The sequence below is a fragment of the Girardinichthys multiradiatus genome, chromosome 10 (assembly GCF_021462225.1).
Source record: "Girardinichthys multiradiatus isolate DD_20200921_A chromosome 10, DD_fGirMul_XY1, whole genome shotgun sequence".
Lineage (NCBI taxonomy): Eukaryota > Metazoa > Chordata > Actinopteri > Cyprinodontiformes > Goodeidae > Girardinichthys > Girardinichthys multiradiatus.
This window is the reverse complement of record NC_061803.1, coordinates 14,941,394-14,967,640: the sequence shown is the minus strand read 5'-3', so window position 1 is coordinate 14,967,640 and position 26,247 is coordinate 14,941,394. Positions and strand designations below refer to the sequence as shown.

Sequence of the window (26,247 nt, the reverse complement as noted above, 5' to 3'; positions counted from 1 at the left end):
CAGGCCTCAAATGAGCTGCATGAACAGCCTGAAAGCGACAAAACAAAATTCACTGCAAACAAAGAAACAACAAAGCAAAAAATTAAAAGGGAAGGATGAAGAAACAAAATCCCAATCTGATTATTTATCTCCATGCACAGATTAAGACTGTTCTGCCTTTAATTCTTTGTAAAAAAAAAAAAAAAAAGGATATTGGTTCAACTCTGCTAATATTTTGTGCATTTCCTTTACAAACAAGAGGAAATCTTTACAGGGCTCAATACATTTTAGAACTAATGTTTTACATTATATAGCTAGAAAGTAGTACTTCTTTTACATACAGTGGATACATAGTGGAGGGTTTTTTCTTCTGCCTTCTGTAGCTGTAGCACTGGAAACAAATGTTTTTAATGAATCAGTCACCACTGTGAAAACAGCATTCTCACCCATTCAAAAAAGCTGTAGTTTTCAGATGGCACAAAAGCCTAAAGAGAAGATTAACAATGCACTGAAGCAATGGAGGCTGCATGGTGGCGCAGTTGGTAGCACTGTTGCCTTGCAGCAAGAAGGTCCTGGGTTTGATTCCTGGATGGGGATCTTTCTGCATGGAGTTTGCATGTTCTCCCCGTGCATGTGTGGGTTCTCACCAGGTACTCTGGCTTCCTCCCACAGTCCAAAGACATGCCTGTTAGGTTAATTGGTCACTCTAAATTGCCTTTAGGTGTATGAATGAGTGTGTGCATAGTTGTTTGTGTGTTGCCCTGTGATGGACTGGCCACCTGTCCAGGGTGTACCCTGCCTCTCGCCCATAGACTGCTGGAGATAGGCACCAGCCTCCCCGTGACCCACTATGGAATAAGCGGTAGAAAATGACTGACTGAAGCAATGGATTATGGGTGTTTTCACAGCTACTTTGCTAATGAAGCATTTTACTGAAAGTCAGAAATGGGTTCTGATAATGTTTCAGTCAGCTGTTGTCCTCAGTGGCTACTTTTAAAAGTGCAAGACAACATAGTTGTATGCATTTGATGCATTCACTAAAAACACTAAAATGTTCACACACATTCACAAAAATATACTGCAAAGTACTAATGTATGCCAATAATTAATAAGGATACACAATGTCAGAAGTAAACAGTTTATTATTGCAATTTTCATAATGTTTTGACTAGTAGCCATATTGAATTTTTTGGTCAGGGTTGGTGGAAATCTAATTTAAGTAATTCAAACGTTAGCAAGCCTTCCTGGTGGATTTGGGAATTATCTGACCTCTGAATACAAATGCAACACAGCTGTAGCTGCTAGCTAAACTGCACAGCTGACGCTAGCTCATACAAGTATGCTTTAGCCAAGCTTCTGTTGAGTAAATTACAATTTACATTTATACCTGGAAACTACAATTTCCAAGTTTAAAACTGAAAATTTACTGTATTGGATCCACAATCCAATATGGCCACCATTTATATAAAACGTGAAAGTGCAGTTATAACATGTTTGTTCTGGGTGTTTTTTTAATATAAGTATTAAAGTATTTTCTATCTCCGACATGTTTCTTCTCTTTCTGTCTGAGTTTCTGAATACATATCAGGTCAGGAGCTGGCACTGGAAGAAACTGGCTGTAAAGTTGCAATGAAACCAGTTTGGTGAGAAAAACAAAACGAAAAACAGCAGATGGTGAAGTATAGCAAAATGAAGGGACGAGTCTGGTGGCTTCAGGAATCTTCCTGGTGCATCTATAATCTGCATGAACATAATCTGATCTGTGTTGTTGCGTCCTGCATATTCATTGTCTAAGTAAAACAGTAATTTAATTAGCTTCCTAGTGTTGAGGTGAAATTTCTAGAGACTTTCAGAGACATTTCTTGAACCTACCGATTAGTCACATTTCCTGTAAAATTTTCAGAACCTAAAAGAGGGAGAAAACAACAAAAAAGAATCTGCATTTAATAGTTTACGATTTACAAATTGCTAGTACAATCCAGAGACTGTGACGAACAGATTGCTTGGGTTTAGATTAGCACATTTTAGGCTGTTTACATTGAAAAAAGGTGAACAAATATTATTTGAGGTAACAAGAGGTAGAAGCCCTTCAATTAAAGCAGTTTCACTCTAAGTTGTGAAGTTGTTGATTTAGTACAAAGTGACATGAAAATTAAAACACAGTAATCAAAAATGTACTGAAATAAAAATGTAACTGAACTCTGAAAACTTCATTTTGATCCAAACCCAAACAATCGATCGGTTGTCATGTTTGGAGGCGGCGCCTTCATAATCTCCTGCAGGACTTGTGATATAAAAGGCCCTGATGTCCAAACCAGCCCTCACAGCGAGCCTAGCTTAGAAGTCCACTCATCTGGTAGACCGAGGATTGCTGCACTCACACCCACTCGTCTGGCTGTGCTTTAACCAATCAGCTGGTGAGTACAATGAAAAACAGGTCGATTTATTACAGAAGACTGAAGATGTTCTGCAGACAATTGGAAGCCACATTTACTCTATGTTACCTGCTGAAAATTTATGAAATGTTTAGACTTTAGTCTATTATAAACTCAATTTGACTGTTTTAGGTTTAAATTGGAAAGTAGGTCATTTATTTGAAACTGTCTTCATGATTGGATTTTGTTGGCTTGACTTTATTATATATTTGTTTATGGTTGGATATAGATTAAACTTGTTTTTATTGCAAAGTCTCTTGGGACATAATTTCTTGTGAACTGGTGTATAAATGAGTTAAATCAAGCAGTATTAATGGATGACATGTTTTGTTTTGACTGTTTTGTTATACAACTTATAGTGCAAATAGAGGAGAAAATGTGGAAATTTAAATTTCTTCTCCTGCAGATGAAAAAAATTGTTGTGTAACGTAAAATGAAAATACCGATGCACCAGTTTTTAACACCTCAAATTCAAAATATTTATTCTAATCTAGTCTGTTTCTGCAAAATATGAGAGATTGCGGTCCAAATACCATGAGTTTGCTCTTTTTTTTTCTCATTTGATTTTTTATTTGTTTTGCAAAAACAATGCACAATTCCCAGGTTTATCTGAAAAATTCCAAAATCACATTTGTAGACACAGAATAGGATATAAACTAGTATAATGGACTGAAATCTAAATTCTGTGCTTTTTTATTGCAATCCAACCTTAGCAACATTAAAAGAAAAAACCCACACCAGTCAGTTGTTATAACTGAGACACTCTGAGCAGATTGTACATTTAGATCCTTAGTGCAAAGCTCAGCAATTTCTCCCAGTCGTCCTTGTTTTAACAAGATTACACGAATGTGACCAGCTTGAAATGGAGAGGGTTAGAACTTCTTAACCTGAGCCATGGATTATAGGAAATTGGGTCGTCTTTGGTGGACAGGCGGCAGTGCAGAACCCCTGGGACGTTCAGTTACAGGAGAACGTCAGCTCTGTAAGAGGATTAGAGCTGATAATGACAGACAGGGGTGTTTATGTCAAATCTGACTGGATTTGGAGGCAGGTGCAAGTGACACTCTTTCTCTATCCTGAATTGTTAAAATGTTGTTTTTCTGCAGATTTCATCTCAGCTTCACTTCTGAGAAACCCCACAACTTAATCACACACATCCTTTCTAACTGCTCAAAATGAATCTTGAGCCACCCAAAGCTGAAATCAAGTCAGCTACCCGTGTAACTGGAGGCCCCGCTACGCCACGTAAGGGCCCACCCAAGTTCAAGCAGAGGCAGACCCGTCAGTTCAAGAGCAAGCCACCGAAGAAAGGAGTTCAGGGGTACGCATTGACTAAAGCTCTTTCTACTTTAGATTTCACAAAACTGAATGCAGGTATTAGTGTGTGATCTGTGTTGTTTTTTTCAGCTTTGGAGATGACATCCCTGGCATGGAGGGCTTGGGCACAGGTGAGTTTACTGTAAGGTTTATTATATTCATTTCAGCTATTGGGAAGGTCCCTAAAAGCTTCATATTTCCACCCCTATTCGCAGATATTACTGTCATCTGCCCCTGGGAGGCCTTCAATCACCTGGAGCTGCACGAGCTGGCCCAGTACGGTATCATCTGAGCCTTCCTATTATGGGCTGTGTACTTCCAACCACCTGCCTCAGGTCTCATCCCAAACTTTTAAACGGAACTGTTCTAAACACAAAAAAACAAAATAACGAACTGTAACAAACATAAAAAATGGAAAAAGAGAAAAAAGTGACCAAAAAAAGTCTGTTTTCCGACTTTGGACTCTTCTCCTGGCTCCAGCTCTTGCACATCTGCTTGTTTAGGATCTGTTTGATTCTCATGACTTAACTCTGTAGATCTGCTCCGTTATTCTGCCACCAACAAAAAGAGAAATCTGCTCCTGCTCTTTCGCGTTCTCTTCTCTCTCTTCTTCTCTATCCTCAACACGGACCAAAACAAGAAACCTACGCAAGCAAGGCAGCCTCACAGTGAGTTTAAGTGAAAGACCCGTGAAGCAGGTGGGCTCCAGTTTCACGTGCCTCGGCACCTCGTTCTCCATCATAGAGGCTTCTTCCACCGGTGCCGAATGTATAAAATCCTGAACCTGAATTCTGCAGAGAGCCGACACCAGCTTGCCATTGCTAAGGAAAAACAATAATCAGATCCCCCATAGTGCAGTTCGCACGGCCACAGTTCATTGCAAAATAAAAATGTCCTGTACTGTACAAATTAAGACTAAATCAGCCCAAAAACTGGAATTGTATCACAACTTACAATCGTACTAGTCCCTGATCACGCTACCTCCACCCTTGTCTTTGCTCATGATTCCAGTAGCACCCCTCTAATTTGTACATCTCCCTTGTATAATGTTAATCTATATGTATTATATTGTCATTGCATACATATTTCTTCTACTTTCACATGAGAGTGTGGTGTCCTGTGAGTTTGTATTTGGTGTTTTTTAAGCTCATTATTGTAGCTCCTGTTTGTTTGTCCTACCTACACTGGGACATTTTGCATTTGTGAATGTTGCCCTTCATCTTCTGTGCATCATTTCTCTATGATTCATCTCCAAATCCTCTTTATCGTTCTCATCCCACTGAGATCTGCAATCATTCCACTGCAGCAGAGAATATGAGTATCAATGAAAGAGTTTGTGGACACAAAGTGGAAGTGAAAGAAGGCAGAGGGATCCGTGAGATTAATACTAACAAAAAAAACGTCTAATGAGATGTGTAATGGAGCTTTTTCCTCTCTACAGGACGATGGAACAAAAAAATAAAGAAAAAAGGGTAAAATAAACTGAATTTGTTTCTTTAAATTAATCTCTCAGAAAAAAATAGGTCAGCTAAAGGGAAATGTTATGTAGTTAGAAGAAAAAAGCTACATTTTCCAAAGCTTTAATATGTTATTTAAGAAAAAGTGTCAGGAGATAGTGACATGATGTCTGATATGGAAAGAAAAAAAGACTTAAAACTCTTTATAAATGCATAATAAATAACTAACAAATGTGTACAATGAATGAAGTGTAAGTCAGGATAGCCATATATTTGTACTTTAATCCACATTCAAAACATTTATAAATTCACCCAAGTTAACATACTATATTTACATTTTACATACAGATTTTCATCTTCAAATTCACATATATGGCAGTCCTCACACTCAATTAGATTCCTTTTCTTACAAATAATCCAGTACACACATACAAATCACTTGGAGTGCATGGATTCTCCTAACATTCAAACACAAATCAGTAGCATGCACACACAGCTTTCTCATACTGTTTTACGCTGCCAGGCTCCTGTAAGAAACACAAATGCCCATTGGTTTCAAGTGCTGCTGGAAGGCTGCGTCATCTGAGTTGCCATCAACGCTGACTATTCAGCGCTTTGGCCTGGTGGTTTTATCCTAAATTGACTTTTAATATTCAGGCTTTATTTTATAAACATGTCAGATCAGTAAGTTACCAGACCAAGTACATCTACAGCTAAAAAAAACTTGAATAACGTGAAAAAGTAAAAAATAAAATGTCACCCATTTCCGAAAGTGAAACTCATATTTTAAATAGATTCATTACTCATAAAGTGAATTTTTTATCTTGTAATTTTGATGATTGTGGCTTACAGATAATGAAAACCCCAGATTTTGTGTGTCAGAAAAAAGAATATTTTGAAAAATATGAAAAACAAGTATATTCATAGAAAGTTGAGTGGAAGGAAAAAGTGTTGTAGGTAGGAAAAGGTGCAACTGAGGTAACCACAGCTTTGAGAGGATTGCAAAACAAATCAAATTTGAGGGAGCTCCTTGTGTGTATAGGAAGAAACTTGTGCCATCAGAAACTGAATTTGAATTTCTCAGACTGAATCTATATTTGTGTAATTTGAAATTAATTGCATTGGTTTGAAACTGAATTTATTGGTTTGAAAACTGAATTTAATGGTTTGAAACTGAATTAATTTGCTCTGAAAATTTATTTTGTTGAATTTAAAATTCAGTTTCACTACTTTCACTTTCAGTTCTAAAATTCAATTTCAGTTCTAAAATTCAGTTTTTTGTGTCACACATCCGGGTCCTTGAAGCCACAGATTAATCAAACACAGATTCACCGATTCACGGATGTCATTTGCTATTGGTGTGTCCAACTTGAGGGGCTGCATTCTTTGAAGGATGCATTTGTTGCCGATTACGTCATTGTGAGGCAATGAAGTCTACAACTTCGCAGGCTCCTCCAAATAGGGCCGACAAATGCGTCCTTCTTTTCCCCAGATATGAAGGATGGGTCCGGTGTATCCTTCGTGGGCCACCCTATCCCATGATTCATTGCGGGTCAAAGTAGATTGTGCTAACGGAATTAGCAAAGCCTGGAGGAGAGGGAAAAGCTGTGAACTGTCCGGGGTACCGCACCCTGCTGGCGGTCAGATGCCTCGGAGCTCCTCCGGTACTTGGTCCCCATGAAGCGATCACACACTCTATCTAAAGACTATTAAAGTAACGACTCTCAACCAGTTTCTAACTTTTAGCTCTTTTTAATCTAAGTTAAGGCAGAGGAATGATTACAGAGATCAGTGCTGCGGCTCCCGGCTCGCCTCGCCAGCTGTCCTTTGACCGAGAGGTTGAGGTGCGATGAACCCCGAGAGAACAGCTGACTCCATAGTTGTTTTCAAGCTCCTGCTGGGTTTCCCCAATGGATGGAAGTTAAACACAGAAAGAATTCAGTCAGATGATATCTAATGTTGATGTTTGGTTCTTTTATTTTTATGCTCTACAAATAAACTGATTTAAACGTTGTTCCTAAAGTTAATATGTTAGTGTTTAAATTGTTAAATTTTTACAAATAGATTTACAAATAGATTGTTACATTTTTTTTTTTTTTATATATATGAACACAAAACTTTAACAATTTAAATGGCTGAATAATGAACAAGATTAGAAAACAAGAAAATAAGCCATTAGGGCTCCATTTGTTCGGCTTCACAGCTCTGTGCTTCACGCTATCACGGTTGCTAGGCAACATAAATTACGCTGAGATAAAGGCAGTGGAAACGCAGACCGACGTAACACCGGCGGCACCATGCTAATCTGGCATGTTTAGCTAATAGCTACAGGTAGCATAAGTGTTACTGTTTGACCACCATTTGTTTATATCACGCTTCTTCTAGATGTTCATTTGACTTGGTGATGGACATCCGCCAAGCTCATGTATGCTGCACTGCTCCAGCTCAACATGCCGTGAAGGAAGTTTAAGCTGATGTGAAACGTAAATCGATGAATCTGTGTTTGATTAATCCAAGGCTATCCTCAAGGACCCGGATGTGTGACACAAAAAAAACTGAACTTTAGAACTGAAAGTGAAAGTGGTCAAACTGAATTTTCAAAACAACGAAATACATTTTCAGTGCAAATTAAGTCAGTTTCAAACCATTAAATTCAGTTTTCAAACCATTAAATTGAGTTTCAAATAATTAAATTCAGTTTCAAATCAGTGCATTTAATTTCTAATTACACAAATACAGATTCAGTCTGAGAAATTCAAATTCAGTTTCTGATGGCACAAGTTAAATCCCAAGTTATGAACATTTTGCAAATGTTTATGAAATAAATGATTGATGATAATCTGGGGAAAAAATCACTTATTCACCATTACGGTAAAATTGTTGCCTACTGGCAATGGACCCAAAAATTTATGTAATTTCCTAAGACTGTGTGTATTTAGTCTATTTTAGGACAAAAAATTCCCCAGACAGTTCATTCTTAAATGACGTCATAATGTGTAAATCATAAAAAGTGACATGATTGTCATGCAAGACATATTCTGTCATTAGGTTGATTTGATTGATTGTTGACACAATATTTAACTATAAAATGAACAGTAAATGTCCCATTGCAATAAACCACTAAGCAGAGAAAGCAGCTTTATTATCATGGATGTGGATTTAGCATCTGCAGTTTCTGTGTGGCTGCAAGCAGCAAAGTGATTTTGAAGCCAAGCTCCTCACCACTGGTGTCTGGCATCAGGAAGAAAGCCCGACACTGTGACATATTTATGTAAACTGAACAGTCTTTTACTGTAAAGTTAAGAGTAACTAATTGTAATGACACACCTTTGTTTACAGCGTTTCAGACATAAAATGCGGAGAGAGACAATACTTTTTTTTGTAAAGGGCTTAGAGATGACATTTGTTGTGAAATGGCAATATAAAAGTAAGCTGAACGGAACTGAAGACATTCAGCCAAGATCCTCAGGTTGGAAATCAACCTTAACTGGATATGCAAAAAAAAAAAAAAAAAAACTGGAAAAGTTGCTCCTTGCTGCCACCTGGTGTCCAATGACTACAGTTCTGCATTGTGCAACCCCAATCAGCCTAAGGACAGCAGCTAAACGGCTTTCTATATTTTATTTTTTGTATTATTCCTCTGTCATCTACAATCTTACAAAAATTCTTCGGTTCCACTCAACTGATTCACTGAGTGGGGGGATAACGTAATCTTATTCAGGGAGACGGTGGCAGAGATTTGTCTTGTGGGTTACCGGTTCGAAACCCCACTCTGTCTGTCTCAGTCGTTGTGTCTTCGGGCAAGACACTTCACCTTCTTTGCCTGCTGAAGGTGGTCAGAGGGCTCGGTCACACCGATTGTATGGCAGTCTTACTTCTGTCAGTCTGCCCCAGGGCAGCTGTGGCTTCATTGTGGCTCACCACTGAATGGGTAGATGACTGATTGTAGTGCAAAGCGCTTTGGACTCCTCAGACTTGATAAATCGCTATACAAGTGCAGGTCGTTAGCCATTAATCTGCTGCACTGAGTTCAACAATCTATTTGAACACAGACTATCAATTATATTTGAGTGTGAAAAGCCTTCAGTCATATTAAGTATATAATTTATCTCATCAGTCAATAATCAAACATTTGTGTGAAGGTGAGGTCTTTCTTTTCTCTGATCACTGACTGTGTGTCATATAATGCTGAGATTTTGTCAGACCAACGCTCGGGAGCAGCATGGTGAGTAACAAAGCTTTCTGTAATAATAGTAATAATAATAATAAACAGGAAAACTTACAAAAGGTACCACAGACTTGGTAACGTACATGGAGTGGGTGAAAGTCAGGAGGAACTGGTGGAGGACAGTGAAAACCAGAGAGAATAAATGCTGGGGCAGGATGGAGAATAGACCAAAGAGCAATGGGAGCTAATCAGGAGAAATCTGGAGCAGCAGGTGAGGATGAGACAGCTGTAGGAGGGAGGCTAATTAACACAGATGAGCAGGGAATACAGGGGAATTACAAAACATCTAAGTGAACAGAAATAAGCAAACAATGGAATTAACTAAAGAATGTAAAGAGGGAGGAACCAGATTCACAAGGAAATAAAAACTAAAACATCTAACACAGGAATGTAATCTAAACACAAGAATGAAAGAGAAAGCAAACAACATGAATGGACTGAAATAACTGCAACTGAAGAACAGGGAAGTGGAGAGAAACAGACAGAACTCAAACTCAAAACCTCTCACACAGGCAGATCCTGATGCCGTGGCTCAGTGGGAAGAGTAGAGGGCTTGCAATCTGAATGTTGTGTGTTCAATTCCAGACTTTTCCTGCCACATGTCAATAAGCCCCAGCAAGGCACTTACGCTGAAGTTGCCTACTGATCTGTGTACCGGTGTGTGATTGGGTGAATGTGGCTCTAATGTAAATGATCTATGTATAAACTCAGTCAGTCATTTTCTACCGCTTATTCCATAGTGGGTCGCGGGGGAGCTGGTGCCTATCTCCAGCAGTCTATGGGCGAGAGGCAGGGTACACCCTGGACAGGTTGCCTGTATAAACTCAGTCCAAAGAAAAAATCAGAAGGGAATGTTATTAGCTAATTAAAGGTCTAACATAATCAATGTCTTTCCTGGAAATTTTAATCAAACAGTTTTGGATATAATTGAAAGATTTTTTTTTACCTGATTCAGAGATATGTCTGAGAGACAGACTTATCTGTCAATCAGCCTGAGACAAGAGTTGCACCTTGTCTCAGACTGGATTATTTTTCTTCTATGTCATAATGAAGGTCTCCTCGTCAGAGAGTGAAATGTCTCTAAAAGTTGGATTTCTGAAATCTCATAAATGTGTAAGGAAAAAAGCATGAATTTATTAACAATAGATTTCTTGTACTTTGTATAAGCAAGAACATGTCTGATCTGTAATAACTATACCTAAATGAATTTCTGACAGTTCTAAGAGTTCAAGCTGGCACATAAGGAACCTTTTTATGTTTTTTCAACTGTGCAAATCTTAATTACCCTGGAACAATTTAAACTGGAACCAGACCTTTGCAAACTTGTCCAAGCACCTTATTCATGCACACCACTCCTTATGATGATTCAGACACGCAGATTTAATTGATGTTATGCAACTGTTGCTGCTGCTCCAATTGTTTTGTATGTGCCCTTCTGTGCACAATCAAAGAGCACGTGAGTAAGTTCAGTTTAAGGACAGATAAGAAGATTGCATTGTAAAAGTTGTAAAAGTAAAGATAAGATGAGCAGGTGTGTGAGGCCAGGGATTCAATTTTGTAGATCTCATAAATGAAGATTAAAGCAACCCCCATATGAAAAAGGACTAGTAAAAAAAGTTGAGAAACTCTGTCAGATGCAAAAAATGAGTTATAAAAACTGGTTTTGCACAATTGATTAAGATACATAACTACATAAAAAATATTTTCAGTGTCTTGTAGATACATTTATTTAACTAAGAATTTACAATTTACCAGGAGCATCAACAGAGGGAACATTAATCATTTACAATTTAAAATCATTATAGAGTAAACAATTTCACAATGATTGGTGACAACACACACAGTACTCATGCAATATTAAACATTTGTGACATGATTGTGCAAGAAAATGAAGAAATAATGAAAAAATCAAGTGTTGGATTAAAGATGCAAATACCAAATAAAATGTAGTATTACTGTGTATATATATATATATATATATAAATATATATATATATATATATATATATAATATAGATCAATTAATCAATTAATTTAATCGTCCATTTAACAAAATGGAAATTTAAACTCAGCAAAAACTCTGGTTTATGCTCATTGTTATTTGCAAAATAGCTTAAGATCTGTCACATCGAATGGAGACAGTCAGTGATCAATTTCCAAGTATTGCTACAGAGTCTCTGTACATTTCAGGTTTGAACTTTAGATGTGCCTTTTTACTGTACAGCAACATGAATATGCTTTGATTGAAACTTTTCCATTGTTTAAGGTTATTGTCTTATTGAACCTCTGTCCCAGCCTCAAGTCTTTTACAGCCAGTACCAGCTAAACAAATCCCCATAGCATAACATCCCCATAGCAGATACCGCTACCACTATGTTTCACTGTGTCTTCAGTCTAATTTGTGATTTTAGATTCCCACCACACATAAAATTTTTCATGTAGGTCAAAAAGTTTCCTTTTGGTCTTCTCAGACCACCTACTTCACTATGTTGCTCCTTTCCCCTATATAATAATAATAATTAGACTTTATTGATCATCTCACAACAGAGAAATCGTCCTCTGCATTTAGCCCATCCCTTAGGGAGCAGTGGGCTGCCATTGTGAGGTGCCCTGAGAGCATTCAGGGGCTCCGGGTCTTGCTCAGGGTCCCAGAGTGGCAGGCTATGGGATTTGAACAAGGTTACTTGTGGCTTCTCCAGGATGCAGATCTCCTGCTCTTTAACCACTAGGCCAAAACTCCCCCCCATATGGCTTTTGGTAAACTGTCAATGGCACTACTAATGGCTTTTGAATGAAACCTAATTTTGTGGAGTGCATATCTAATAGCTGTCCCTTCAACAAGAGTCTCTGCAGGTTTTCCAAAGGTAGAATGGGCCTCCTGGTAGATTCTTTGATTAATTTCCTGGCTGGCCAATTTAGGTAGGCAGACCTGTTCTGTTTGGTTAGCAGTTGTGTCGTACTGCTTTCCTATTTCACTGCATCTTCACCTGTCTGGTGTGTTTTCAGGATGCTGCTAAGATGTCCACTATGTTCTCTAACTAACCCCTAAAGCCTTCATAGAACAGCCGAATTTAAAATGAGATTAAATTACACCCAAGTGGACTTTATTTAATAATTAGGTGACTTCTGAAGGCTATTTTATTTAGAAGTATCAGAGTGAAGAGCACAAAATACAAAAATGCTTGCCACACTTTTTACATTCTGGTGTTAAAAATAATAAAACAATATATTATTTTATCTTAAGAGTGTGAAGACCTAATAATATCATTATTATTATAGGTTTTCCTTTTTTTTGTGCCTCCTTTAATCCTTTGATCAAGAATAGACAGCACTCTCTTCAGATGTCGCGAGTGCCTTTTATTATGAAGGTCTGTGCCGGAAATGGATTGTTGTCCTAATGCTAGCTTTGTAGGCGGTGAGAAAGTGTGCAGAAAACTCCATCCGACCACAAGGCATCTTCTTCTCCTGCTCAAGACGTAGAACTCGGATAAAGCTGCAGCAGTCACCCTGTAGCTTACAGTTGCTTCAATAGGTCTGGTTAATTTATTAATCCCCCCTCGATAAAACCATCCAGAAACTTCCACTGTGGAAGAAAATGAACAAGAGCGAGCTGAGTATTTTTGATTTTGAGCGACGTTTCGATCAAACGAAAGCGCTGGAATGGATGCAGGAAAACTGGTGAGTAGATTTAAAACTGTAAGGAGATTTCTCGTTTAAAACCTTCTTTAGGTCAGATGACACAACACGGCTGTTTCCTGCTGTTGTTCACCGACATTTTTAAACCGGTCCCATTTTGTTTTGTAAAACTACAGCATCGTAGATTTAAGCGCTTCCTTTTCAAATGGCCTTCAAGGATGCAAGGTGTTACTTTATTTGCCTGCATATAAAGTACTATGTGTGGCAGAAAGTTAACTGTGCAGATTTCACTAAACACTTTATCCCCACTGTGAAACATGGCGGTGTCAAAATCATGCTTTCAGGATGTTTTTTAAGAGGAACAGGGCAGTCATTCAGACTAGATAGGAGCATGGAAGGAGCTACATGTAAAGTGAACCAGGAAGATAACCTTTTGGAGCCTGCATAAGACTTCAGACTGAGGTGGAGGTTCATCGTCCAACAGGACAGCGGCCCTAAACATTGAGCCAGAGCTACTTTGAAAAGGTTCGTCTTGACTGGCTAGGCTCTTGACCCTTTGGCCCTTTGCAAAGGTAAACTGCCAAAAAATGTCACTCTTGCTTTGCACAGTTCAAAGAGACATTCCTCATCGGACTTGCAGCTGTGGTTTCCTCAAAAAGTGGTGTTATAGAGTATTAACTCAGGTCGCATGAATACAAACTGAGGGCACACTTTTATTTAATTATCTTTCCATTTCACAATTATGCAGAACATTGTGTTACTCTATTAAATAAAATCGCACCTAAAAATACGTTTGTGGTTGTAATGTGACACGATGTAAAAAAGAAATGTGTAAATTCTTTTGCAGGGCAGAGCAAGCATTCTTCTTTTGTTACTCCTCTGGGTGACGAAAACATTTTTCAAACTGTTTGGTTGTGCAGCATTCCTATTTAGATGATCAGTATCTGAGTATCACCTGAACAACAAAAAGACACCCTTTTTTATCAGTTCTTTCTCATCTTTAGGTCTGATGCTGCTGCGGCTACATTTTTGAAGAAGGTTGCGTTCTCCATTGCACGTACTTTAATAAGATAATTGCTAAAGTTATTTGAGAGGTTGGTGTTTCCTACTCAGGCTGGATTCCTGAGTAGGTAATAATTCAGAAGGTAAAAGAGAGATTAAGGTCTCGTGCACAAATGATTTTTTTTTTTCCGTACATATTTCAACTGGTGAAAGACTAATTTTCCAACCTCTATATTTTAATATCTGTATCATTTATTAAGCTGCAAATAATAAATAAAACAGCTGAATGGCAGAAACTAATTTTAAAATCACCTTCAACATAAAATAATTTATTCTATATTTTTATATCTCGCATGGTACAAAATTAACATGTTAGATATTATTAACATTTAACAACAAGTTCCTGTTTGTAGAGGCAAAAAGTTTTTGATTTTTTTTCTGGAATCATCTGAGAAAAGGTTTTGCCTATAACAGCCTAATAAAAGCCTAATGAACCGAGCCAACCTGGATCGGTCAGCCGTTATAAACAAGCCTCCTAATCCTGGTCCTTTCGAGTAATGAACATCAGTTAATGAAATAACTGCTGGTGGGCTCACTGTTTAACATCTCAAAGCTGTTTGATTAAACAAACTGTTTTGTTACAATTTAAATTCACCCAGATCAGGTGTTTTGACTGTAGTCATTTCAGTTGAAGGTCTTATTGAGATGTTTTTAGATTTGTTTGTATGTTAGCACCAACTGGTCATCTAAAATTTAGGAGGTAATCCCTAATTTCCTTGTGATTTTAAATAACAGGATGGTCGGATTTATGAAGTTGACATTCCTAATATATAATCTGACCAGCAGGATGTATAGATGAGGAATTACTTTCATACATTTGAACAGTACACATTACTGTTTAACTCATTTTTCGGCGGCATATGTTGCTGCAGTAACTCACTGAAAACGTCAACTTTAATATATAATATATAACATACAAAAATTACTGAACTTCATTAATAGCCTGGACTTTGATATCTAATAAGGCTACTCCACTTACACAACATAGTGATAGATGTGGTAATAAATGGTTTATTAGCACTTTTGACAGTGCATATGCTATTAAATCAGTCTTACTCATGGTAATGTGCGACATCTATTAACAAGCATATTGCAAGGGTCGGAATGCATCCAGTAGCTGGAAAAACACCATTTAAACTTTTCTCACACTTTTGTCAAGTTAAAACCACAAACATCAATGTAATTCATTGGGATTTAATGTGGCAGACCAAGACAAACTTGTTTATAATTGTGAAGTGGGAGAAGAATGAAGCATGGTTTTCAAAAAAAAAAATCTGAAAAGTATGCTCTGCATCAGTATTCAGCCCTCTTTAGCCTGATACCCCAGAATAAGGTCCAGTAAAACAAACTTCAACCTTGGTAATAAAACATTCCAAGACATGGTAGTTCACTGCTCAACAACATGTGATTAAAACAGTTAATTTCTGTGTTTTAATATACAAATTCTGCTGTCTGGACACTCAGTGGAAAATCCAATCTGTATCTTGTTACAAATCAAAGAGAAAAATAATTTATTTCCCTGATAAAGAGCACTGATGAAATACTATAACAATCAGTCACCTGAAATTTGGAATCACCTGACAATAACAAAGTCGAAGTCCTCTTGCACCATTTTATTATATATGTGTATATTATACATTGTAAATATGTGTATTCTGTAATACAAAATCAAAACCAAAGAGCACAGTGTACCGGAGTCAAATTCCTTGTTTGTATGTACGAACTTGGCAATAAAGCTGATTCTGATAACAGTTGGGGTGAATGGACCAGAAAACAGCACTAAAAGCAAACATGGCTAAATCTGTCAGTCGATTCTCTGAAAATCTTTGGAAATCAGTAGACGTACTCTAAGTAAGGCATACGAACACACAAAAATACACACCTCACACTTCTGAATGTTGACCTGTGGATCAGGTAAGCTCATGATGCTCTGTGTTCAGTGCTCCTGTTCCTCCTCTTCAGGACACGTATTGCTAACCCCACCCCATGTTCCAAATAACACATTTAAATGTATTTTATGGAGGTTTTATGTGATAGACCAACACAATAATTGCTGCAAGTCTTTTGGGTATTTCTCAGCTTTGCACATCTAGAGACTGGGGCTTTGCAAATTCTTCTTTGCAAAATATAAAAAAAACTACATTTTCAGATTTTAATTTGTAAAAAATAATAATTTAAAAAGAATGCCTTTGTTTCTGGATATATTTAAATCAGTTCAGTTCTTTTGCTGTGATCCACTGATTAACTGGGAAGAAGAATATCAGACTTTTGAGTCTTGATTCAGCTGGTTACCGGCTAAACATATAAATGGAACAATGTCAGTCAAATGCTAAGCAATTGTTGCGTCCCTGTACGTTTCAGCATATTGAAGCGTTACAGTGTTTGGAATTGTGCAGAAGCTCAGCAGGTCACCGTCTGTTTCATCTCTGCAGGAGCAAGTCATTTATATTTTGTGGCCTATATGCTGCGCTCGTGTTCGGAGGTCGACACTTCATGAGGGAAAGGCCGAAACTGAACCTGCGGCGAACATTGACCCTGTGGTCCCTCAGCCTCGCTGCTTTTAGGTGAGTCCAACTTGGTCTGTGGTGGAAGAAAAGCTTTTACTCATCAACATGTTTTTGCACTGGAGCGCCGTTGCTGCCATAAAACTATTAAAAACACACAAAGCACATAGAAACTTCTGATGTTTAGGTTGATTGTTCCTTTTACATGCGTAGAAAACCGCAGAGCAGTTTGTTGACCTCACATTGACAGGTTATTTTGAGTTTTGTGGTTATCGAAATTTGTATTGTATTTAGTAAAAGTTTAAAATGTCCTTTTTTCATGTTCTTTCTTCACAATGCAGTATTGTAGGAACCATCAGGACTGGAACGTACATGGTGCATGTTCTCACAAGCAGCGGCTTCAGGCAATCTGTGTGTGACAACCATTTCTACAGGGCACCCCTAACCAAGTTCTGGGCCTATGCTTTTACTATTAGCAAGGCTCCTGAGCTGGGTAAGATTTCTTGTTTATACTTGAATGTCTTGTTTAAAGCTGGATTAGGATTGGTTGAAGGATTGGTTAGGCATCTAGATGCCCAAATGCAGTTGCTGCCATGCAATTGGCTGATTTAGTATTTGCGTTGACAAGCGGCCAGTGACTGTATGACAGGAGGAAAATGAAACAAAAATTCTGTTTGGGCTTTTAGATTTGATGCACACATGCCTTGCCAACCCCGTGAAAACTGACTAATGGTGCCCCCAGTTCCCAGTGGGTGAATTTAAGATTATGCAGCATTATGCGTTGGATCAAATTGAATGACTGACACATAATATTAATTTGTTTTTTCACCTGGGGGTATAAACAAATTACAAAATGAAAAAAGTTCAGCATTTATCAGGCTAACATTTGGAAACAGAATAGAATAGAATAAACCTCTATTGTCAATGGGAAAATTTATAATGCTCTTAATGCCTCAGCTCTGGCCCTTTGCAAGGCACTCTGAGGGCGAGATGGTGCTGATTGCTCTATAAAATTGAGTTTGATGCTCAGGCAGTGAGAAAATTCTATTAGTGCAGGATTGAAATGAAGAATGTTTCCTCACTTGCAATGAGGAAGGATGTGGTCGTTTTCCCACTGGTCGGAATTTTACAGAACTGCAGGATGTCTCTTTATTTCTGTATGCATTCCTGCTTCTTTATGTAAATGAAAGGGATTGGAATTAAGGGCATGACTGAGATATTCAGCTTTAATTGTGAAAATTCGCAAAGTTATTTTTTACTTTAATAACAGTTTTAAAAAGAGTTGCATGAATACAAAGAAAAATAAACAAAGTAGTGTGAAAAGCAGGTTGAAAAGACTTTTGTCTTTAGGTGTGATTTAAATAATTTTCCTATTCCACAACCTTGTGATATGAACCATTACCATTGTGCTTGATACATTTTTTAATCAGTTAACTGACTTCTTGGTTTTTTCTGTCATTAAATGATTGGTATCTTTTTTTCTGCATAGTTCAGAAAAACTAAACTGGTTCCATTGCAGGGGATTTATTGTTGAACAGAAAAATGACACATATTATAAAAAAATGTCTTTCATTATACAATGGACAGAAATATTTTGCTGTTCATCACATATTGGTGTGTTAAATATATTTGGTTTACACATAACAGTGTTGATGGTGCTAACCACTTGCAAGGATGATAGAAACAGGTTTTTTTTTGTGACCTTAGACCTTCTTTTTCTTTGACTCTAACTGATCCATATACAATCGTCTTCAAATGTTGCAGTAAGAAGTTACGTTTGACTAGATTCAGGCTGGAATTCTTTGCATAAGTTAAGGGAGCTTTTAGCACTAATACTGCTAATTGTAATAATAGATACAGTTAAGGACACAATAATGAATAAATTATGAAAAATAATTTTAAATAACATCCTGTCACATATATTGACTGATCTGCACAAATTGGTTTATAATAATAAGCTACACTTCAAAGCTTACTACTTTTAGTCTTATATAGTCTATAGTCTTCTTTCTATAAATTTAGCTAGCCATTAGAGCTAGCAATGCTAATGATGCTAATACTAACTCCCATTGCATAGCTAATGACAGTTTACTTTTTAAAGTAGATTATCTGTATAAAATGACTTTTATACAGTTACAGTTATACAATTATTTTGGGAGTCTCACTGTTCCTAATGGCTAGCTTAGTGCATAAAATTGGCAGGTTCTGTTGTGCAGCGTTGATACAAATATGCTTTTTAAATTCAGGGATTCAGTGAACTAAGACCTTGTTTTCTTTTAGTCATTAAATCGTCCTTGTAAAATGTGTATTTATATATTTACTACAAAATGTTTTACTACACAGTGTAAATTAAGCTAGCCATTAGCAATAAGGATGATAGAGTTGCTAAAAGCTAAAAAGAGTTGTTGTCAGTTCATGTTGGGTGTGTGTGATACAAATAGCCAATTTTTATTATTACAATTCAATTCAATTCAAAGATACTTTATTGATCCCCGAGGGGAAATTAGAATTCCAGTACAACCCATCCAAACATACATCATGACATAAGACAAGGGGTGGACGGGTCACCGAGGCTTTGCTGCCCACTCACAGGCGCTGCCCTTGGTAGATGAGAAAAGAGGCCACATCAGAATCAGAATCAGAAAAGCTTTATTGCCAAGTACGTTTTTGGACATACAAGGAATTTGTTTTGGCGTAGTCGGTGCAATACAGTACAAATTAAACAGTACAAACATATCTACAATATAATATAAATATAAGTGCACAGTTTTAAGTGAGTGAGAGTAAATATAGAGCAGTAGGTAAGTAGAGGGAAAAAAATCCTATTTCACACTTTATTCTTAGCAGGATACAGTTTGAGATTGCGAAAAACCTCAGCACAAAGAAGCAACACGTATGCAAAACAACATCATGCCGGGATTGGTGAAGGCGGTGTAAGTAGGCGCATATGTTTATCCTGAGCATGTGTGTGTGTGCTTGTGAGTGTGTGCAAGTAAGTCCATGAAGCACTGTCACAGAGGCCATTGTCCTTGATGATACGTTGGAATGTTCATCAACCGGCCACAAAGTTCTGAGCAGGTCCACAGATGTTCTCAGGGAAGGGAGGGAGCAGAGCGTCATGTTTACATAACTTCCAGGTGAAGTTGAAGATAGCCAGCCATCAAGGCCGTGCAGGGGAGCCAGATTCAGAAAAACACTAATTATTTGGGTCAGGCTGACTCTTAATTTTCCATCAGCCTTGAGAGTCTCGCTGGTGCTTCTCAAAGGCGAATCTAAACAGCCAAATTCCTGGTCTTTCGCCAGATCCGAGCAAACAACTTTCTCCAAGATTTATCCCATTTCACCCCTGAGTCCAGGAACCGCAACCTGCCTGCGATCCTGTATAAGGATCACACCCAGTCTGCGATTCAGCTCACGTAACATCTCAGTCTGAGTGTTGATCGCTCTGAAGATCCCATCACACATGCCAGGCAGCCTTACAATGGCCAGAACAGCTGCTGACACTCTCCGAATTTCTCGATATGCCAGGTAACCGCTGACTCCAAAAAGCAGAAATCCTGTTATCAAACATCCAATTATATACACATCTTCCACATCCTCAACTAACATTATCGACAAACACACAATCCTCCACTTCTGCCAGGAGTCCATCGTGTATCCAGAGAAAAACGTCCAGGCCGGACAAGTTGGGCTCTCCTTCACCCTGTCTTCTCCTCGAGAAAATTTGATCAATTGCATTGAGAGGCCAGCTGACCAAATCCATAACTAAGAATTTGGAAGATATGCAAGAAGAGGCTCCAAAGACAAGACAGAGCTGAAGCAGGGCAGATATGGGAGGGGGTGGGAGACAGAGAAAAAGCGTCCTCCTCCACCGAGAGCAGAAAGAAAATGGATACCTTGTTTTTTTAAATTATTATTATTGTAAAGAAAAAAAAAAGACTTGAATGACCGAGAGAAAACAGTAATTTCACTGAATTAAAAGCTTATTCAGAAAGTTATTTTTGCTTTAGCATGTCTTTCTTAATGTTATGCTAGCTGGTTTTGCTACAGTGCTAATAGCTCTTACAACTAGCAAAGGGTGGAAAAATTGAACTTCACAATGTGCAGCTATGTGATGAATTTGGATTTTAATTAAATAACTTAGTGAAAACGAAGCAAAACATGTATAAAGGAAATTTTTAATTCCGTGCTCATTTAAAGTTTAATTTCATAAAGCGTATAAAAAAAAGCCTATATGGTAAAAAGGAGTAAAAAATAAAGTAGACTTTATTTTGCAAACAGGAGAAAAGAGCAAATAAATTATTATAGAATAAATCCTTTGATACTAGATTCTATAGAATTTGATTTATTAATGTGTTTATTGAGCCCTTTATTTCTGATATATTTTAAGAATATTTTGCCAAATAAAAATGTAAATATTGTAATTAGAAATGTGATGTGATCTTTAACATTTTGATCTCTAAAGTGTTAGATTCTAGTTCATGTAGATTAAATTCTGTTCCCCGTCTCTCTCAGGAGACACTGCATTCATCATCCTGCGGAAGCAGCGCCTCATCTTCCTGCACTGGTACCACCACATCACTGTGCTGCTTTACTCCTGGTTCTCCTACAAGGAACAGATGGTAGGTGGCGGCTGGTTCATGACCATGAACTATATGGTTCACTCCATCATGTATTCGTACTATGCGGCCCGGGCGGCTGGAATGCAGGTGCCACGACCATGCGCTATGATGATCACTGCTGCCCAGATCCTGCAGATGGTGATGGGCCTGACCGTGCTTGGCTTAGTGTACTGCTGGATGCATGACGTGCACTGTCCCTCGACCGTGGACAACGTCATGTGGGGCTCACTCATGTACTTCAGTTATCTGGTGCTGTTTGCTTCTTTCTTTTACAACAACTACCTTAAAGGTCAACCCACAGACAGAAAATCCAAGGCAGAGTAATGGCCATATAAAATAGCTTACTGCCTGTTTTCTGTTTTTCTAGATTTTATCAGCCTCTGCCTCTTAAAGCAGGAATACATCAGTAAATATAGACAGTTCTCACATGACCCCGTGAGATTTTGGGAATACTGTATTAGGAAGGATCAAAGAAGGAAATAAAAGAGCACTGTGGGAGGGCTCAATTTAATGCACTGCCTCTGTAACACATAAGAGCCAAATATTTGTGAAATGTGTTCAGCAAATGTTTGTGGTCACATGTCGTAAAAAAATTGTCTTAATGTTGCTAAATGAACTGTGACATAGGGAAAAAAGCAGTTACTAATTTCATGTTCTTAAAGGGAATGTTTTGTCAATTTTATTTATACAAGCATGTTAGATAAGAACCTTGGTTTAACCTATAATTAAAATGCTTGTATCTGCACCTGTAACATTAATATATTTTCAGTTGAGTTTAACCGATGGGTGATCAGAGATGTTTTATCCACTCCATCCAGTCCTAACTGTTTTACCTGACCATTGTCCAAATTTATTTTCTTATATATATTTGAAGTACAGATTTGTTTTAATAAGAAGATTCTGATGAAAACAAGTTATGAGCATCTTTTTTTTTAAATAGTCATTTTGTTTACATTTCTGTTGTCAGGACCAAAAGAATTAATGGTTTCCCAGTTCAGTGAAGACAAACTTGTACTGATTCCATTTTATTAAAAAGAAGGTGGTTGAGAATGCTGCTGTTTGCTTTTACATTCAATTGAATCCCTTTTTTAAAAAAGAGACACATCTGTCAAATGTATGAAAAATAAAGTTTAAGGGCTTCTGTGTGCAATTAACCTAATTTTAACAGATTCAGTTTCTTGTCTTTGTGGTTTATTAGTAAGCATAGGTCTGAATGATGACATTTAATCAAAAAGTGTTTCGGGTAAGTACCACTGCTCACTTTTGAAATCAGGTTAGTGCACATTAAATGTGGAAAGGAGTTGGTAAGTTACTGCCTCATTTTTTTTAAATGGCATTGTAATAGGAGTACTGTACTGAAGTTATGATACCATGAGAACAGCATAGTACAGTAATTAATATCCAGTTGAATTTGTAATTCACAGAAACAAAACATTCTCAAACTGTTCTTACTGAAAGACCGACTGCTGGGAGGCCAAAACTAAGTCTCAGCTGTCTGGAGAGATACCAGAGAATGTAACCAACTATACTCTGCATCACATTCTCCTTAAAGCCATACCTGCGGCATTTCTAATGCAACAGTTACGTTCTGATTTGTTCGTCAGTAAAATAATGTACTCGGGCTGAAAAACATGAAGCAACATTTGGGGTAGCTTTTCCACAGTCAAGTACTCCTTGCATCAAAGTTTACTGGATAATTCATTACCCTATTTGCAGTGAAAGATTGTTTAGGTATTTACAGCAAGTCTGATCAGTTGAGGTTTACCACTCATTTCCTTTTCCACCTCCCCAGGAGGAATATTTCTCTGTTCTAAAGGTTTTTATTCCTCTCACTGGTCCATTTCTCTTAGGTTATGTTCTACACAGTCATTGGACATAAGCTGACATAGCTCTCAACAAAGTACATAATGACATAATTAATTAAAGATTTTTGCAAGTCAAGGGACTAACTATAAAAGTGTAAACTTCAAACCTAACATAAAACTAATTGTCATTAATGTGTAATGATCTAAAAAAGTAAAGAAAAAAATAATTAGAAAAAATGATTTTTCCAACTGAGTTTACAGGTTGCATAAAAGTGATTTCAGTTTCTATGAAAGAGGTCTGTACATTTTGAAAAGTAACCTGTAAGGTTTGGAAAGTAACATGTAAGTTGTCAGAAAGTAACTTGTAAGTTCTGGGAAAGAAACGTGAATATTGCGGAAAAATAATCTATCATTTTTAGGAAAATAATCTTAAATTCTGGTAAATAGCCTATACAAAATAAGTTATGCGTAAGTCCTGAAAAGGTAACCTGAAAATTCAAGAAATGCACCCCGTATGTTTTAGGAAAAAATTATAAGTTCTGATTAGGTAAATGGCAAGTTCTGGGAAAGTCACCTGTAACTTCTGAAAACGTTACCTCTAAACACCAGGAAAATGACCTATAAATTCCAAGAAAATAATCTGTAAATTACAGGAAAATACAGAAACAACAAGATGTACTTCTTGGATAGGTAACCTTGATATTCAAGAAATGTGTCCTGTATTTTTTAGGAAATGCAATCTATAAGTTCTGGAAAGGGAACTGGCAAAATCTGGGAAGTACATAGAAAAGACACCTGTAAATTCTGGGAAAGTTAGTCAAAATTCAAGGAAAATAATCTTTAACTTCCAGGAAATTACCCATTAAATCCAAGAAAAGCAGTCTGTAAATTTAAGGATAATACCTAGTAAGTTTTGTAAAGTATCCAATAAGTTGCAAAACAAATCACCTGTAAATCCTAGGAAATTAACCTGTAAACTCTAGGAAAGTATGGATTTAATTATATATTGCAACGAAATACATTTGCGGTGCAGCTGCTAAATACTCATAAATGCACAAATATAGAATTTACATTTAGAATGTCTTTGCACTGGTTACCTGTTCATTTTACAATTACAACTTTTCAGGGCTCTGCAAGCTCCTTCCTATATCAATGAATTATTAAAGCCACGTAGTCCAACTCGAGCCCTCAGGTCCTCAAACCATAATCTAATCTTTGTCCCCCGGACTTCATATGAAACTGGAGGGGATCCCTCTTTTCAGACCTCGACTGTGGAATGAGCTTTTATTGTTTTTAATTTGTCTTGAGGGTCTTGACTCATTTAAAAAGCAGAAGAGGACATTCTTTTTCAAATGTGCTTTTGCTTAAGATCTTTTAAATAAAAGGTGTATTTTTTAAAAATTCAGAATCAGCTTTATTGCCAAGTTTGTGCACACAAATAAGTAATTGGATTCCGGTACTCTATCCTCTCAATGAAGATTTTTTTTTTCAATATAAATGGGAATAAAAAATAAAAAATATATATATATACACAAGTGACTTTACAAGAGAGATAATGTTAGACCAATTCAAGTATGCATGGTATGTTCTGAAACTGACTGTCAAGTGTTCATCAGAGAAACAGCTTGGGGGAAGAAACTGTCTCTGTGGCGGCTGGTTTTAGCAGACAGTGCTCTGTAGCACCGACCTGCAGGTAAAAGCCTAAACAGTTTATGTGCAGGGTGTGTGGGATCTGCAGATATTTTAGCTGCCTTTTTCCTAACCCTAGACCTGTATAAGTCCTATATGGAGGCCCTGATGATTCTCTCTGCAGACCTGATTGTTCATTACGGTCCGGACCTGTCTTGTTTTGTGGATGAGCCAAACCACACTGAGATGGACGAAGACAGGACAGACTGAATGATGGCAGTGTAGAAGATGACCAGCAGCTCCTGTGGAAGGTTGTCCTTCTTGAGTTGCCTCAGGAAGTACAGCCTCTGCTGGCCCTTCTTCTGAGCATTGTCAATGTGTGAGGACCATCTCGGGTCTCGTGAAATGGTGGTTCCTAGGAACCAGAGGTGGTCCGCAGTGTTGTTGAGGGTGGTGAGGGGGGTGGGTGCGGGTGGTGCTCTCCGAGTGGGTAAAGTTCCAGGTGGTTCTGACCACACCAGTGTACCAGCCGATGCACTTCCTATTTGTATGTAGACTCATCACTGTCCTGGATCAGACCAGTGACAGTGGTGACATCTGAAAACTTCAGGAGTTTCACAGACGCTGAGGTGCAGTCATTTGTAGAGGGAGAAGAGGAGTAGGGAGAGAACACACCCCTGGGGGGTGCCAGTGCTTATTAGTCTTGTGTGGGAGAAGATACTGCCCAGCTTGTCATCCACTGACAGGTGGAGGCTAGGACTTTGAGCTGGGTGAGCTTCTGCTGTATGGAGGACCAGGAGAGTCACTGAAAAATAAATACAACCATTTCAAATTTAACATTTAAGTGATACAATAGGATTTGAAAATATATTTTCAAATTGCAGTATTTAATAATGGATTAATAAAAACAATTTACAGTTCCTCTTTAATAATTAAATTTAAAATGTGCAATTACAAAACCTTTCAAAATGGATTTCTAATCGTAGCATTTAAATGTTAAATTTGAAATGGTTGTATTTCTTTTTCAGTGACTCTCCTGGTCCTCCATACTGGTGGAGTATGTTGGGGTTGATGGTGTTGAAGGCAGGTTTGATGGTGTTGTTATCTGTATCATTTAATTGTTGTCTGCCTTTTTATCATGTTTCAGTTTTTTATATTCTGTCTTTGTAAGGGACTTTGTGAAGGTGAAAGGTCATATAGATAAAATGTGCTTACCTACTTTCAAAAAAATCTAATAACACCATCGCAGTGCTACTGTTTGTACATTTAAAAGTGTGAGTATACTTTTCTTACGTAAGTGAAGGTATTTCTCACTTTGTAAATACATACAACTTTTGTTTTGTCATTGAAAACATCTTTTAGAAAATGTATTTCCACAATGAAACACTTTGACGCTATAATAAGGACTTTAGCGTCCTCTTGTGGCTTCAGTGAGTCTTTAGGTTTTTGTTTTTTTTTCTTTTTTATAGCTACAGTGTTGCAGTGTTTCTTGTGTAGCTCCTTTGATTATTTACATTTCAGCACGTTGACGAAAAGCAACAGTGACTCACCCAGACACAAGGATCCATGTGAA

The 26,247-nt window shown here is 37.5% G+C and overlaps 2 protein-coding genes across 2 annotated transcripts; both read left to right on the top strand.

Annotated features, from left to right (window-relative positions):
- The first annotated feature begins 2,304 nt into the window (after positions 1 to 2,304).
- Positions 2,305 to 5,213, top strand: pde6gb (phosphodiesterase 6G, cGMP-specific, rod, gamma, paralog b). Its single transcript, XM_047376484.1, has 4 exons — positions 2,305 to 2,396; positions 3,521 to 3,735; positions 3,822 to 3,862; positions 3,947 to 5,213. The coding sequence occupies exons 2-4, from the start codon at positions 3,590 to 3,592 to the stop codon at positions 4,021 to 4,023; spliced, it is 264 nt and encodes an 87-aa protein (XP_047232440.1). The 5' UTR covers positions 2,305 to 2,396; positions 3,521 to 3,589; the 3' UTR covers positions 4,024 to 5,213.
- Positions 5,214 to 12,827: 7,614 nt separating this feature from the next.
- LOC124875783 (elongation of very long chain fatty acids protein 6-like) lies at positions 12,828 to 22,399 on the top strand. Its single transcript, XM_047378191.1, has 4 exons — positions 12,828 to 13,094; positions 16,547 to 16,678; positions 16,960 to 17,111; positions 21,134 to 22,399. Exons 1-4 carry the CDS (start codon positions 13,012 to 13,014, stop codon positions 21,562 to 21,564), a joined length of 798 nt encoding a protein of 265 aa, XP_047234147.1. The 5' UTR covers positions 12,828 to 13,011; the 3' UTR covers positions 21,565 to 22,399.
- The last annotated feature ends 3,848 nt before the right edge of the window (positions 22,400 to 26,247 follow it).

Bases quoted from the DNA above. Each gene is read 5' to 3' on its own strand.
- pde6gb (XM_047376484.1), top strand. From the start codon at position 3,590: ATGAATCTTGAGCCACCCAAAGCTGAAATCAAGTCAGCTACCCGTGTA. The intron at 3,736-3,821 runs GTACGCATTGAC...TGTTTTTTTCAG, and splicing joins CCGAAGAAAGGAGTTCAGGG to CTTTGGAGATGACATCCCTG. The intron at 3,863-3,946 runs GTGAGTTTACTG...CCCTATTCGCAG, and splicing joins CATGGAGGGCTTGGGCACAG to ATATTACTGTCATCTGCCCC.
- LOC124875783 (XM_047378191.1), top strand. From the start codon at position 13,012: ATGAACAAGAGCGAGCTGAGTATTTTTGATTTTGAGCGACGTTTCGAT. The intron at 13,095-16,546 runs GTGAGTAGATTT...TCATCTCTGCAG, and splicing joins GAATGGATGCAGGAAAACTG to GAGCAAGTCATTTATATTTT. The intron at 17,112-21,133 runs GTAAGATTTCTT...CGTCTCTCTCAG, and splicing joins TAGCAAGGCTCCTGAGCTGG to GAGACACTGCATTCATCATC.